The 11,975-nt window shown below is 39.7% G+C and overlaps 1 protein-coding gene across 1 annotated transcript in view; it reads right to left on the minus strand.

The window, feature by feature from the left end:
- Positions 1–11,668, minus strand: part of LOC133617607 (sodium/potassium-transporting ATPase subunit beta-233-like) — an 18,069-nt gene extending 6,401 nt beyond the window's left edge. The window contains exons 1-4 of the mRNA XM_061977689.1: positions 11,465–11,668; positions 5,097–5,225; positions 4,599–4,754; positions 2,946–3,127 (exon numbers count right to left, since the gene is read on the minus strand). Of these exons, the coding sequence (XP_061833673.1) occupies positions 2,946–3,127; positions 4,599–4,754; positions 5,097–5,225; positions 11,465–11,555 (558 nt within the window). The 5' untranslated portion in view covers positions 11,556–11,668. The remainder of the gene's footprint in view (positions 1–2,945; positions 3,128–4,598; positions 4,755–5,096; positions 5,226–11,464) is intronic.
- Between the last annotated feature and the right edge of the window lie 307 nt (positions 11,669–11,975).

Here is an 11,975-nt window from a genome sequence, read left to right on the forward strand (position 1 = left end):
ATCCAGATCCAGTTTAAAAAAAAACTCCGGTCCGTGTTTTCCAACGCACCGATTTAAATAATACATTCCACTTTTCTGCTGCTCCGTAATTTCCGTTTCGCATTTTCCAGCACACCTTCAACACATCCACAGGTCTGTGAATTCTCACGCAGCTGCTTTTAGCTGCTGGCATTACACGACAGGCTCTTCTCACTCTTTCCTGTGTGTCCCTCTCACAGACAGCAAGCGCACCTTCTTACACACGTCACATACTGTCACGTCATACGTCACATACGTATACGTCCTCCCCGAGCAGAGAGGTAGCAGCATGGCTAACGTTAGCTGTGATGCTAGCGCAGCCGTGCGAGCAACGCTCCCTCTAAGGTGCTCGCCTGTGCAATTGCGCACTGTTTAAGCGTCCTCTGCGCATAGCAAATCTATGCCACGCACAAAATCAAATAAAAAAATAAGCGCATAACAATTTTCGACACACGGACACGACAGAGAAAACAGTTTTCGTCATCATTGTTCAAATATTGTGACGTCTGTCGAGACGCTTATCTCCATTCGGTGCCACACGTCCACACCATCAAAATGCCGAGGCAAAAATTTCCAGATCAACACCGTATGAAAAAATGTGTGATTCTTTTAGTTGTGATTTCCTTCTCTGCATGAAAGTTCAAAAGAAGCATATATTAATGCAGTATGAAGAAGAATGTTTTAATGTAGACATGCAAGCCTTGAAAGAAAATTTTGAACATCAAGACTACATTTCCTGCAAATGGGTGCATTTCTACCCTATATTTTAACTTTAGATTTATTCTCATATCAAACTCTTTTGGCTACATCCGGCGCCCCCCTCCACACCCTGGATTATAAATAATGTAAATAATTCAATGTGATTATCTTGTGTGATGACTGTATTATGATGATAGTATATATCTGTATCATGAATCAAGTTGAAAAACTTATTCGGGTGTTACCATTTAGTGGTCAATTGTACGGAATATGTACTTCACTGTGGAACCTACTAATAAAAGTCTCAATCAATCAATCAAAACACATAGAATCATCATACTGCTGTGATTATATGCATCAAGTGTTCATTCAAGGCTAAGGCAAAATATCGAGATATATATTGTGTATCGCCTTAAAATATCGCAATATTAAAAAAAGGCCATATCGCCCAGCCCTAGTTCAATGATGCCATTTCTGTTTGTCATGTATAATTTTGTCTATTTTGTGTTTATCCTTGAATAAACAGGTCAGTTTCTTGTTACCAACCATTGTGTAACTCCCCTAATTCAGATGGCTAGTTGTTATCAAGAGTACTAAAACCCTTTTCAACATGATTCTGACAACTAAGTAAGCTAAATAACTTTAAACTTTAATACATGCTCGGATAGGCCAGTATCGGTATCGGTCAGTATCGGTATCGGATCGGAAATGCAAAAACAATATCGGTATCGGATCGGAAGTGCAAAAACCTGGATCAGGACATCCCTAGTATGTATGTATGTATACATACTGTACATACATACATACATACATACCAGTGACGTGCGGTGAGGTTCATGGCTGGTGAGGCACTGACTTCATCACAGTCAGATTTACAAACATATGAACCCTAAAGAGTATCTTATTCACTATTTGATTGGCAGCAGTTAACGGGTTATGTTTAAAAGCTCATACCAGCAATCTTCCCTGCTTGGCACTCAGCATCAAGGGTTGGAATTGGGGGTTAAATCACCAAAAATGATTCCCGTGCGCGGCGCCGCTGCTGGCCACTGCTGGCCACTGCTGGCCACTGCTGGCCACTGCTCCCCTCACCTCCCAGGGGGTGATCAAGGGGATGGGTCAAATGCAGAGGACACATTTCACCACACCTAGTGTGTGTGACAATCATTGGTACTTTAACTTTACACATACAAACTGTAGCACACAAAAAAAGCACATTTAATAAAAAAAAAAAAACAACGTTATTATGGTCTTACCTTTACTTATAAATTAAGTCCATGCGCCGCTCCTTCTGACCAGAAGCATCGATAACTTTTTTATAGAAGTCTTATCTTTCTTCAGTTTTAAAAGTATCTCTGTCTCGATGGAGATCTTCCTTTAATTATTACTCCTGCTTCGATTGAAAGTCCAGTTTAGAAAACTGTTTTATTTTAGATACTGTCCTCCATGTTAAAAGTCCAGGCGAGAGGAATAAATAAACGATCGCTAACTGTTGCTGCTTGTTGTCACTTCTTCTGCAGCCAAGTGGTCGCAGAAATTATCTCTGGGGTCCCTAGCGCCCTCTACCACCATGAGGCAGGATTACTGCGAGCCTCAGCCAGTGCGTCTTTGCAGCCGTTTTATGATTGCTCAGCACAAGAAATACGTTACACACATACAGTTGTTGACAAAATACACATTATATAAAATAAAATACATTATATACCTCAGCTAACTAAACTATGGAAATGTATAATATAATTCATATAGCAATATGGTCTCACTGCACAGCAGGCCAGCAGTTAGCCGAGTCATTGCGCAATCCATGGTGAGGCTCAACTGGCTGCTAATCACCTCAAGTCTCTTCTCAGTATTTGAACGGCAAATGTGAAAATTCAGCGATTTTGAATAAAAATAATCTAAAACTGGTGAAGTTAAATGGAAAATAACTTTATAGTATAATCACTGGATACATATAACAATTAAATTTTTTTCTTCTTTCCATGATGGCACGTGAGGCCCTGCCTCACCTGCCTCCCCTGACAGCACGTCAATGATACATACATACATATAACAGCAATCAGTCCGCTAGTCTATTAAATTGCGATTATCAATAACAATTTTTTGATCATTTTAATTTAAAACAGCTAACTGTCTGGAGTTCTACGGCGGTTATCAGTAATACCATTTATCATTGCATCCTTTGTCAGTGCATGCATCATCTCAAAAACAAAAACATGATCGCTCACCCTTGGATAGAAGTTAACGATCCGATTGAGCTTCACAATCAGGCAAGGTTTGCCCTCCTTGAAGCCAAAGTATTCGTCCTTGCCGGAGCATTCCCCGAGGAGGTCCTTTGAGAAGCGGCACGCCCTTCTTACACCTGTGTCGCTCTCCAAGTCGCCTCGGTTCTTGAACGCTGCCGGCTCAGCTAAAGATGTGACAAGCATAGTCAACAAGGTCCTAGCCCAGGGCACAATAGAGCATATAGAGCAGGGGTCTCAAACTCTCAGCCCGCGGGCTAACTGCAGCCCAATAGACAATATTTTGTGGCCCCCACCTTAATATGAAAGTTTAGTGTTAGTGCGGCCCACAAGTTTTAAATGAATGGCACTGCACTGTGTTGTGTGTGAAGCTTAACGAACCTACCAATCACGGTGGGTCATATGGCTCTTGAGGGCAGGACATCGACCGGGCTTGATGCAAGCAGAGAAACATTTCTCAATGATTAAAAGTTACAGCAGCGTTGGAATGGAGTTTTCTCTTCCATGCGTGGCTGGCTGCCTCGTTTCTATTGGGCACACGCGGATATTTGTCCCAGTGCACTGCGTTCACAACACTTCCCAAAAATATGTTTTAGAATTTTCTGCCCAGCGGGATATTATACCTATATACATCTCTCTCTGACAAAATGAATCAAAATGATGTAGCCTAATATAGTCTGTAGTCACATAGTGACACCATTCCGTCGCCAATAACAGTCCTCGATAACCCGGATCAATTATAGGGTCTTATCGTTATTTGTGGGTCATTATTTTGTTTTTGGATTGCGTTATTTGCATTGTCTCACACGATGAACACTCCATATATAGTTCTATTTGATGTCATTTTTTGTTTTTGTTTCTAGGACTACGTTTACAACAACAACAGCAGCACCGTCTTATTTACGCTTCTTTTCCCAACAGCACAGTGGATAACACTCCGCGAGCAGTCGCTTTTTTGTACTAGCTATCACTGTACTTTGTACCAGCTAGAAATGCCATGGCGTTTATGTCATCATGAAAGACATGAATATCAAGCGCAAAAACAAAGGAAAAAGTATAAGAATGACGCACATTGTGGAAATGACGTTCTTTGTTCATCGAGGTGTACTCTGTGCGTCGGCTAAACACAGCAGTGACACTAAGTGGAATTAAAATATATTCCACAACCCCAAACATGTATTTATTTATTTTATTATAAATTATTTTAATTTATTTTGTGGTAAAAATAAAAATAAAGACATTTGAAAAGGTTGGAACTTTTTTTGTGAAATACCTGATGTGGCCCAACCTGCCCCAGACTCGGGCTAATTTGAGTTTGAGACCCCCGGTATAGAGGAACTTGGACAAATATAAACAAATTTGTTGACCCTTGCATTAACATTTCAACCTCCAAAAGTCCAGCGTCCATTGCACTTGGCACTTGTATTTTACGTAACAGGGATATTGTTTCTGAAAGGTTTAACTCCAGACAATAAATGTCCACTACAGAGAATGCTGGTTCTCAAAATAGTAATAATAGAGAAGGAAGAAGTCCTGCCCCCAGAGCCTTAGCTTTCTAGAAATGTGTCCCCTAGAACAATTTTGATGAATAGCCCTTTCCTAGCTTGGCATTTGTCTTATGTGCATGTGTGTACGTACTGCCGCAGTCTTCAAACTTCATCTGGTCGCTCTGGTTTTCGTCGTCATACTTAGCCAGGAAGTTCTTCAGGGCCGTGGTGTAAGAGAGGTAGGTTTCCAACTTTCCGGGGTTAAAGGTAACTTCGGATTTGTCAGATCGCGGAGTGTGCGAGAGACCTACACACACATGAAAATACACATTTATTAGCAAAAAATATTGTTATTCTTGTCATGAACAACTTGCAACTCTATGTACCTCCTTCTGACTTGTTTAATTTGTTAAGTGCTAAATCAGCTCTTTGGTGAGAGGGTGGCACACTAACTTTCCTCGGCCTACTTCATCTGTCATGCAACTATCTTTTTACACACTCCCACATAACATGACCTTGTTATTAATGACCTAACTGCACATCCATTACTCTGAGTGAAAAACATCTGATTCTGATCTGTTGTGATTCAGAGAAAACATGCAAAAGCTAGCGGTCCTGAACACATAGAATGCGGTTGCTCAGCACTTACCTGGAGGTGCGACCCGGTCTTGCCATGTGGGCTTGTAGTTGCTCAGTGTGAGTAACATGGCCTGGATAGTGCCAATGAAGATGCCAGCCAAGCAGCCATAGAAGACGATGTAGAAGAGCGTGATCTTGACTGCAGGAAGAGATGGGGCAGCGAGGTTAGACTTTTTGCAATTTCTTTCAAATTCTACAGCAGCTCATTTTGGCAGAAAACTAGTTTGGTCGGATTTAATTTTATTCTCTGCTGCAAGATGCAAGAAGTAATTAGAACTGTACATCATTGGTACCATTGCTGCAGAGATGTGCGGTCAGGGGTTATCATGATGAAAAATAAATGAATAATAAAAACATTAAATCCATATTAACATTTGTCCATTAAACTGTTCTAAATGCATTTGCTGTATGATTACAATATATATTTTTTTACATTTTATTAAAGAGGTCAGATGTTTTTTTTCCGACATTTAAAAGCCTTTCTTGTGGTCTACAGAATATGTAATGGTGTTTTTTTGGGGGTAAAAATATTCCATAGATTGTTATACACAACTGTTTTAACGCCGCTTTCTGACCGTCTCATAAGGATGCACCGTTTTGTGGGCGGTCTTATTTACATGCCTCCACTTTGACTTTTCTCTTGTCATCCATGTTGTAGTTTCTAGCGCTTCCATAGCGAGTCTATTGACAGATATGTCCGAACCATAGGTTACTTAAAAAGCAATAGCGGACGAAGCACTTGCATGTGCGAGCCAGTCTGACCCACAGCAAGTGGATAGAGAAAAAGAAGCTACAACGTCAGACTACAATAGCAGACTCACGCAAGGCACTTCGGAAAATGTTTACCATATACAGTAGAGAGATTTCCGCTGACGTCATAGCGGGAAAACCATCACAAATTGAACAAATTCCAAACGGCTCGTTTGGCAAAAGATCCTAAATACACAAAAACAGGTACTAATGGGTAAGAAAAGGTTTGGCAAAATAGGTCCCATTTAAGTAAAAATACTTAAATTTGCACATTTCCTGATCAACTGCACGGCAGAAACCTGATTTGAGGTTACATGGGTCTGCCGCCAATAGGCTTTCCTGTCTGCTTAGTCCACAAGCAAACTTAGCTGTTTAAGTGCCCTGTGCTTAGTTTTGAGTGCACATGAGGAATATTTCTCAGATTTAGTGCGCAAGCAAGCTAGAGTGCATGAGTACTTAGCTAAGGCTGAAGCTGAAGGTGTGGCTGACTGGCTGTTTGGTTTGTGAGCTGTCGCCAAGATAATGTTTGCATACATATTTTAACACTATTCCTTTCTACTAGGGTTGTACGGTATACCGGTACTAGCATAGTATCGCAGTACTAATGAATCAAAAACGGTTCTATACTCTGTTTGAAAAGTACCGGTTCCCAATTTTTTTTATTTTTTATTTTTTTAACGGACATGACGGTGCTCCGTCCCGTGATGACATTGCTGGGTTTACGATCAAGGAAGCGTGTTCGGCAGCGCACAATCACAGAGTACTTACAAGCAGATACAGTGTGTAGACAGAAAAGGGAGAATGGACGCATTTTGGCCTAAAAACTGACGATAAAGGTGAAGCTATAACACTGAAACTCCCTCAGGAAGGCGTGCTTTAAGACATGGCTAGCTAGCTAGCAGCGAACATCCATCTGCAGTCGGCAGTGTTGTAGTTACTTCTAAATCGCTAATCCTCGTCTCCATGGCGACAAATAAAGTCAGTTTCTTACAAGTATCATTCCTGCAGGACGAGGAATAGGTAAACATGCTTCACTACACACCATAGGAGGATACAACTGCTCACCGGCATCACCGCAAACAAAAGCTATCACGCCTGAATGTAAACAAATGCCATGGGTGGATCTACACCTGACATCCACTGTAATGATAAGTACAATAGCGTATCTAGTCGATACTACAATGATTACATCTATATTTTAATGTCACAAAATCTTTTTTCCTTTAAAAAAATTCATACTACGTTTATAAACTCAGTAAATATGTCCCTGGACACATGAGAACTTTAAATATGACCATTGTATGATCCTATAACTACTTGGTACCTAAATTTGTTTGTATCATCCAAAACTAATGTAAAGTATCCAAACAACAGAAGAATAAGTGATTATTACATTTTAACAGAATTGTAGATAGAACATGTTGAAACAAAAAATAAGCAGATATTAACAGTAAATGAATATAGGCTCCAGCACCCCCCCGCGACCCCAAAAGGAACACGTGGTAGAAAATGGATGGATGGATGGATTAATAACACATTTTTACAGCTTGTCCTTTATAATTTTGACAAAATAATAGAATGAGAAATTACACAATATGTTACTGCATACATCAGCAGACAAATTAGGAGCCGTTGTTTGCTTTTATTTAAGGCTAAAATTGTTCTTCGATTGCAATAACAAACATATGTTTGATGTACCATAAGATTTTTTTGTTCAAATAAAGCCAATAATGCCATTTTTTATGGTCGGTCCCCTTTATTTAGAAAAGTATTGAAAAACATTTTGGTACCGCTACCAAAATATTGATATCTGGACAACCCTACTTTCTACACCGTAGAATCGACAGACTGCGTAATGCATTTAATGTAAGTGGGACATAATTATTGCTAATCAGACCACAAATACAGAAAAAGCATACCAAGATGCGCTATAGTACTCTGAGTCGTACGTAGGGCTGCGCGATATACTAGTATTAAGTATAATACCGGTATACTTTTAAAAGTGTTATATATTTGAGACAATACCACTATCTTTGGATGTGCCTTTGTTACAGCTGCTCTTCTCTGCACCTGACGGGCGAAGCACAGGGCATCCTCTTTGGCTCCCTTCCCAAACTAAAAATACCACGGTATCAGTTTTGGTCAATATCATCCTGCCCTTGGCGTACGTGAGCTTGCAGATGCATATAGCTACTTTCTATTATCAGATGTGAAACCAACATTTTTTTATTTATTTAACAAGTCAGATGCAAATACATTTTTAATGCTCTGCTGAATGCTGGTTGTCAATATGGAGGATTGTTGATTGATCAAAAAAACTTTTCCAAACTTGGCACTCAAGACAAAACAGAAGGTGATCATATTTTTACAACAAACTAGGTTTTCCTGGAAAAGGATATACACATGTACAGTAGAAAAGGGTGTGACCCCATAATGTATTTAATTTCAACTTAAGTAAATAAATGGGACAAAGAAGTATTTAATAACATTTTTATGAAAGTGAATGATTCCCTTTTTCTTGTTAATCAGACCACAACCCGTATTTACATTGATTAGAGCAGTGTTTCTCAAATATAGGGCAGGGACGCATTTTGGGCTGAGAGCGCCTCCTAGAGGGCAGTCAAAAAAAAATCTGTTCCTCAGGTGTGTCACTGTTTTATTTATTTATTTATTTAATTTAGCCTTTTTTAACCAGGTAATGTAATTACTTGAGTACGGGCCGCAGCGGTACTCAGCTGTACTACACTTTTCCACCACTTTTGGCCTAAATGACAATATTAAACAGACAAAAGAAGTCTGGAGCTAAATTCATAGAGAAGTTTCTTGAGCGCAAAAATTATGACTTAAGTGTGGAAGATGTATTTTCATTTGCACTTTAGTTTTACTGGCATAAATGTGTTTTTTCATGTACGATGTATTTTTGTTATTTTTGTTTTGTGATGTGTAATGTCTATTGTTTAAATGTACGGCAGTGAAAATGAATTTCCCCACGGGGACCAATAAATCTATCTAATCTAAATCTGACAGTTTAGTTAAGAAACATATTCATTATTAATTTAGTTTATTTTAGCACAACATAATTGCATGTAAATGTATTTTTTGTCAGTTATTTGAGTCCCTTCTTGTGCAGTATATGTGATTATTATTTATTATTGTAATCAGCTTTACCTACGCTTAAGGTTTGTGTGTTAAATAAATAATCTTTGTGATTAACACATGCATATCACATATCATTTGACAAGGTTGTAAACTGTAAGTAGGTTAGATATAATTATTGAATATGGTGAAAATCAAGAGTAAGATTACTAATTAAGTGTTAATATTTGAGTGTGCCCCGGGTCTCTCTGTAGTAGAAAAGTTGAGCCCCGAGGTCAAAAAGGTTAAGAACCTCTGGATTAAAGTATATGAATTTAAATGATAAAAAAGCTACACAAAAAAAATACAGTCATCAATGCCTCACCTGCCATAAATACAAACTGACAAAATAAAAAATAGGGATTCAATTCTTCTTGGTACCTCATATCAACCCAGTCCAGCTCTTTAATTAGTCACGGTACTTGACATATTAAAGAGTCATATTCATGCTCTATGACACACCACACAGACCCCCGTTTCAACTCAGTGCAGAAGTGCAGACTTCAAAATGCAATTGGGATATCAGCCAAATAAAACCTGATTTCGGAGCAATGATATCCGCCATGATTGCGTCGTCGCGTATGTGGATCGCTTGTATGCGGTTTTGGTGCATACAAGCTATTCACCTTAAAAATAGTTGATCTTGCTTGAGTTGCTCTTCTATTTTCCCGGTACAAGCTCACATGTTTTTGTTTTAATGTAGTGCATTAATAAATGTACAAAAAAATGTTTTTTTTTTGTACATGTATTAAAAAAAAGTTTTTTTGAACATGTATTAATGCACTACATTAAAACAAAAACATGTGAGCTTGTACCGGGAAAATAGAAGAGCAAATCAAGCAATTTTTAAGGTGAATAATAAAAGATAAAACAAAAAACTCAAACAAGAGCATACTGTCCCATCCTGAACGCCATTGGTTTAATGCTGGCCAGGCTGAACACTCCTTTGAGGACAACTATGACAGTGGTGCCCACTGTTAGTGCAATTCAACTGTGAAATCTGAGTATTAAAACAGGTATTGTAATGCAAACCAGGAGGGGGCTATGATTCTAATTGACTCAAAGCATGTGGACACTGTAGTGCAGTAGGTAAACGTGCTGGGGAAAATATATATGTATATATAATTTATCGAGATGTAAAATGAACGAAATCTGGAGGTCACACTGCCGCTATAGAGAGCTACATGCACTGTGCAGTCATTAAAGCTGCAGGAAGCAATGTCAAAGAGGGCAAGGCAGTCAGACTCCATTAATAAATCACACATTACTCCTTAGATTACTGATCAAGCTTTCACAATGATAAGACTAAAACAACCTCAGATATTCATTTAAAAAATATGTATATATTACCATGCATGGCCATTTTCAGCATTACACCATTGTAGTAAAGTAGGATCTTATCATATTTACTTTCAAGTAGCAGTTCAGTTTGTTGGATAACATTAGTGCTCAAGTGTATCTATTGGTGCAGTGTGTACTATAGCAGTGGTCCCCAACCACTGTTCCAGGGCTTGGGACCAGTACCAGTCGGTGACGCATTTGCTACCGGACCGCAGAGAAACATTACATAATTTATAAACAACTGCCTTAACTTTCGCCTGTCCCACTAAACACACCAATAATCAATAAAACTCCTCATAGGAAGTTGCCATTTGTTATAACTTAATGAACATATAAAATATAAATGTGACAGATTGTGTCTGCATCTCATTGCAAAGAAACCAGCCCAGGGCTCCCACTAATTCAGTGTTATAGTGAGTTGTATTTTTCAAGCACTTATTTTTTGCAGTACCGGTATTTATTTGGCACAGGTGCAGCCGGTCCCTGGAAATAATGCCTACAATAAACCGGTACGTGGTGCAAAAAAAGGTTGGAGACCACTGCACTATATATAGTACATCCTCACAGGTAAGGTTTGGGAAAAATTTTATTTGTGTTTTCCCCTGGTGTGTGCCCGTCTTAAAAGGATGCATCAGCGTTTTCATACGACCACAGAAAGTCAAACATGAGCGACACAGATATATGGATACATATGTATGGATAAAGATATATCAAATGGATACAGATGTGTGCAAACGGATCTATGCGGCGCATGGTTTGTGACATTGGAGAGAAACTGCAAGGACATGCGCACTAGCGCCACGCAAGAAACGCTAGAAGGTCGAAGGCGGTTTATCAGCTGTATTGTGGAGAATACACTGACATATGATAAGAGGAACCCGACACGGATCGATAGTCCCCCTCCCCTCTCTAATTCCATGCATGGCCACGCCACCTTGACTCACCTTGGACTGTGATGCATTTTTAACCCGTACATAACCCGATACACGTAAAGTAACCGTAATATGGAGTTTTATTTGAACCAAAATGCCTACATAAAGGCGACGTGCTGGCAACGCCGCATGGTACGTGAACGCAGCACAGTCAAATCAAACAGGTGTCAAGAAGCACGAGGCGAACGGCGGGACGCGAGCACGCGCGTGCCATACTTACACCAACTGCCCCCGGTTCGACCGAGCAGCTCTCCTTTCTCCGAATCCCACAGAAACTTCTTCCAACCGCCGTCGTCGCTCTTTGGAGGCATTTCAACTTATTTTCCTGCTCAGCCGACACCTTTCGGTAGTTAATTCAACGGAACCCTTCCGTGTTGTTGACCAACTGGAGCAGTAGCGCAGGTACCCAGCGCGAATTGTTGAAAAGCGTCCCAATATAAACTATTTCCTCGAAGCTCCGCCCCCCTGAAAATTCCAAGGTTTACCTAGTCGAGAAGGCGGAGCAGCGTGCGCCAATCAGCATGCGCAGAAGCCGTGCGTAAAAGTGACGTCACAATTTCAAGACAACCCAAGTTTTGGTTAAAGAGGAACTGCACTTTTTGGGGGGAATTTTGCAGGTCATTCACAATCCTTACGTAAGACAAGAACACATGTTTTTTTTTCATGCATTCTAACTCATAAATAAACACTGGCAAATGTCAGCTAGCAATGGCGCCTAGGGCGCTCTAAAA

This window comes from Nerophis lumbriciformis, linkage group LG01, assembly GCF_033978685.3.
Source record: "Nerophis lumbriciformis linkage group LG01, RoL_Nlum_v2.1, whole genome shotgun sequence".
NCBI lineage: Eukaryota > Metazoa > Chordata > Actinopteri > Syngnathiformes > Syngnathidae > Nerophis > Nerophis lumbriciformis.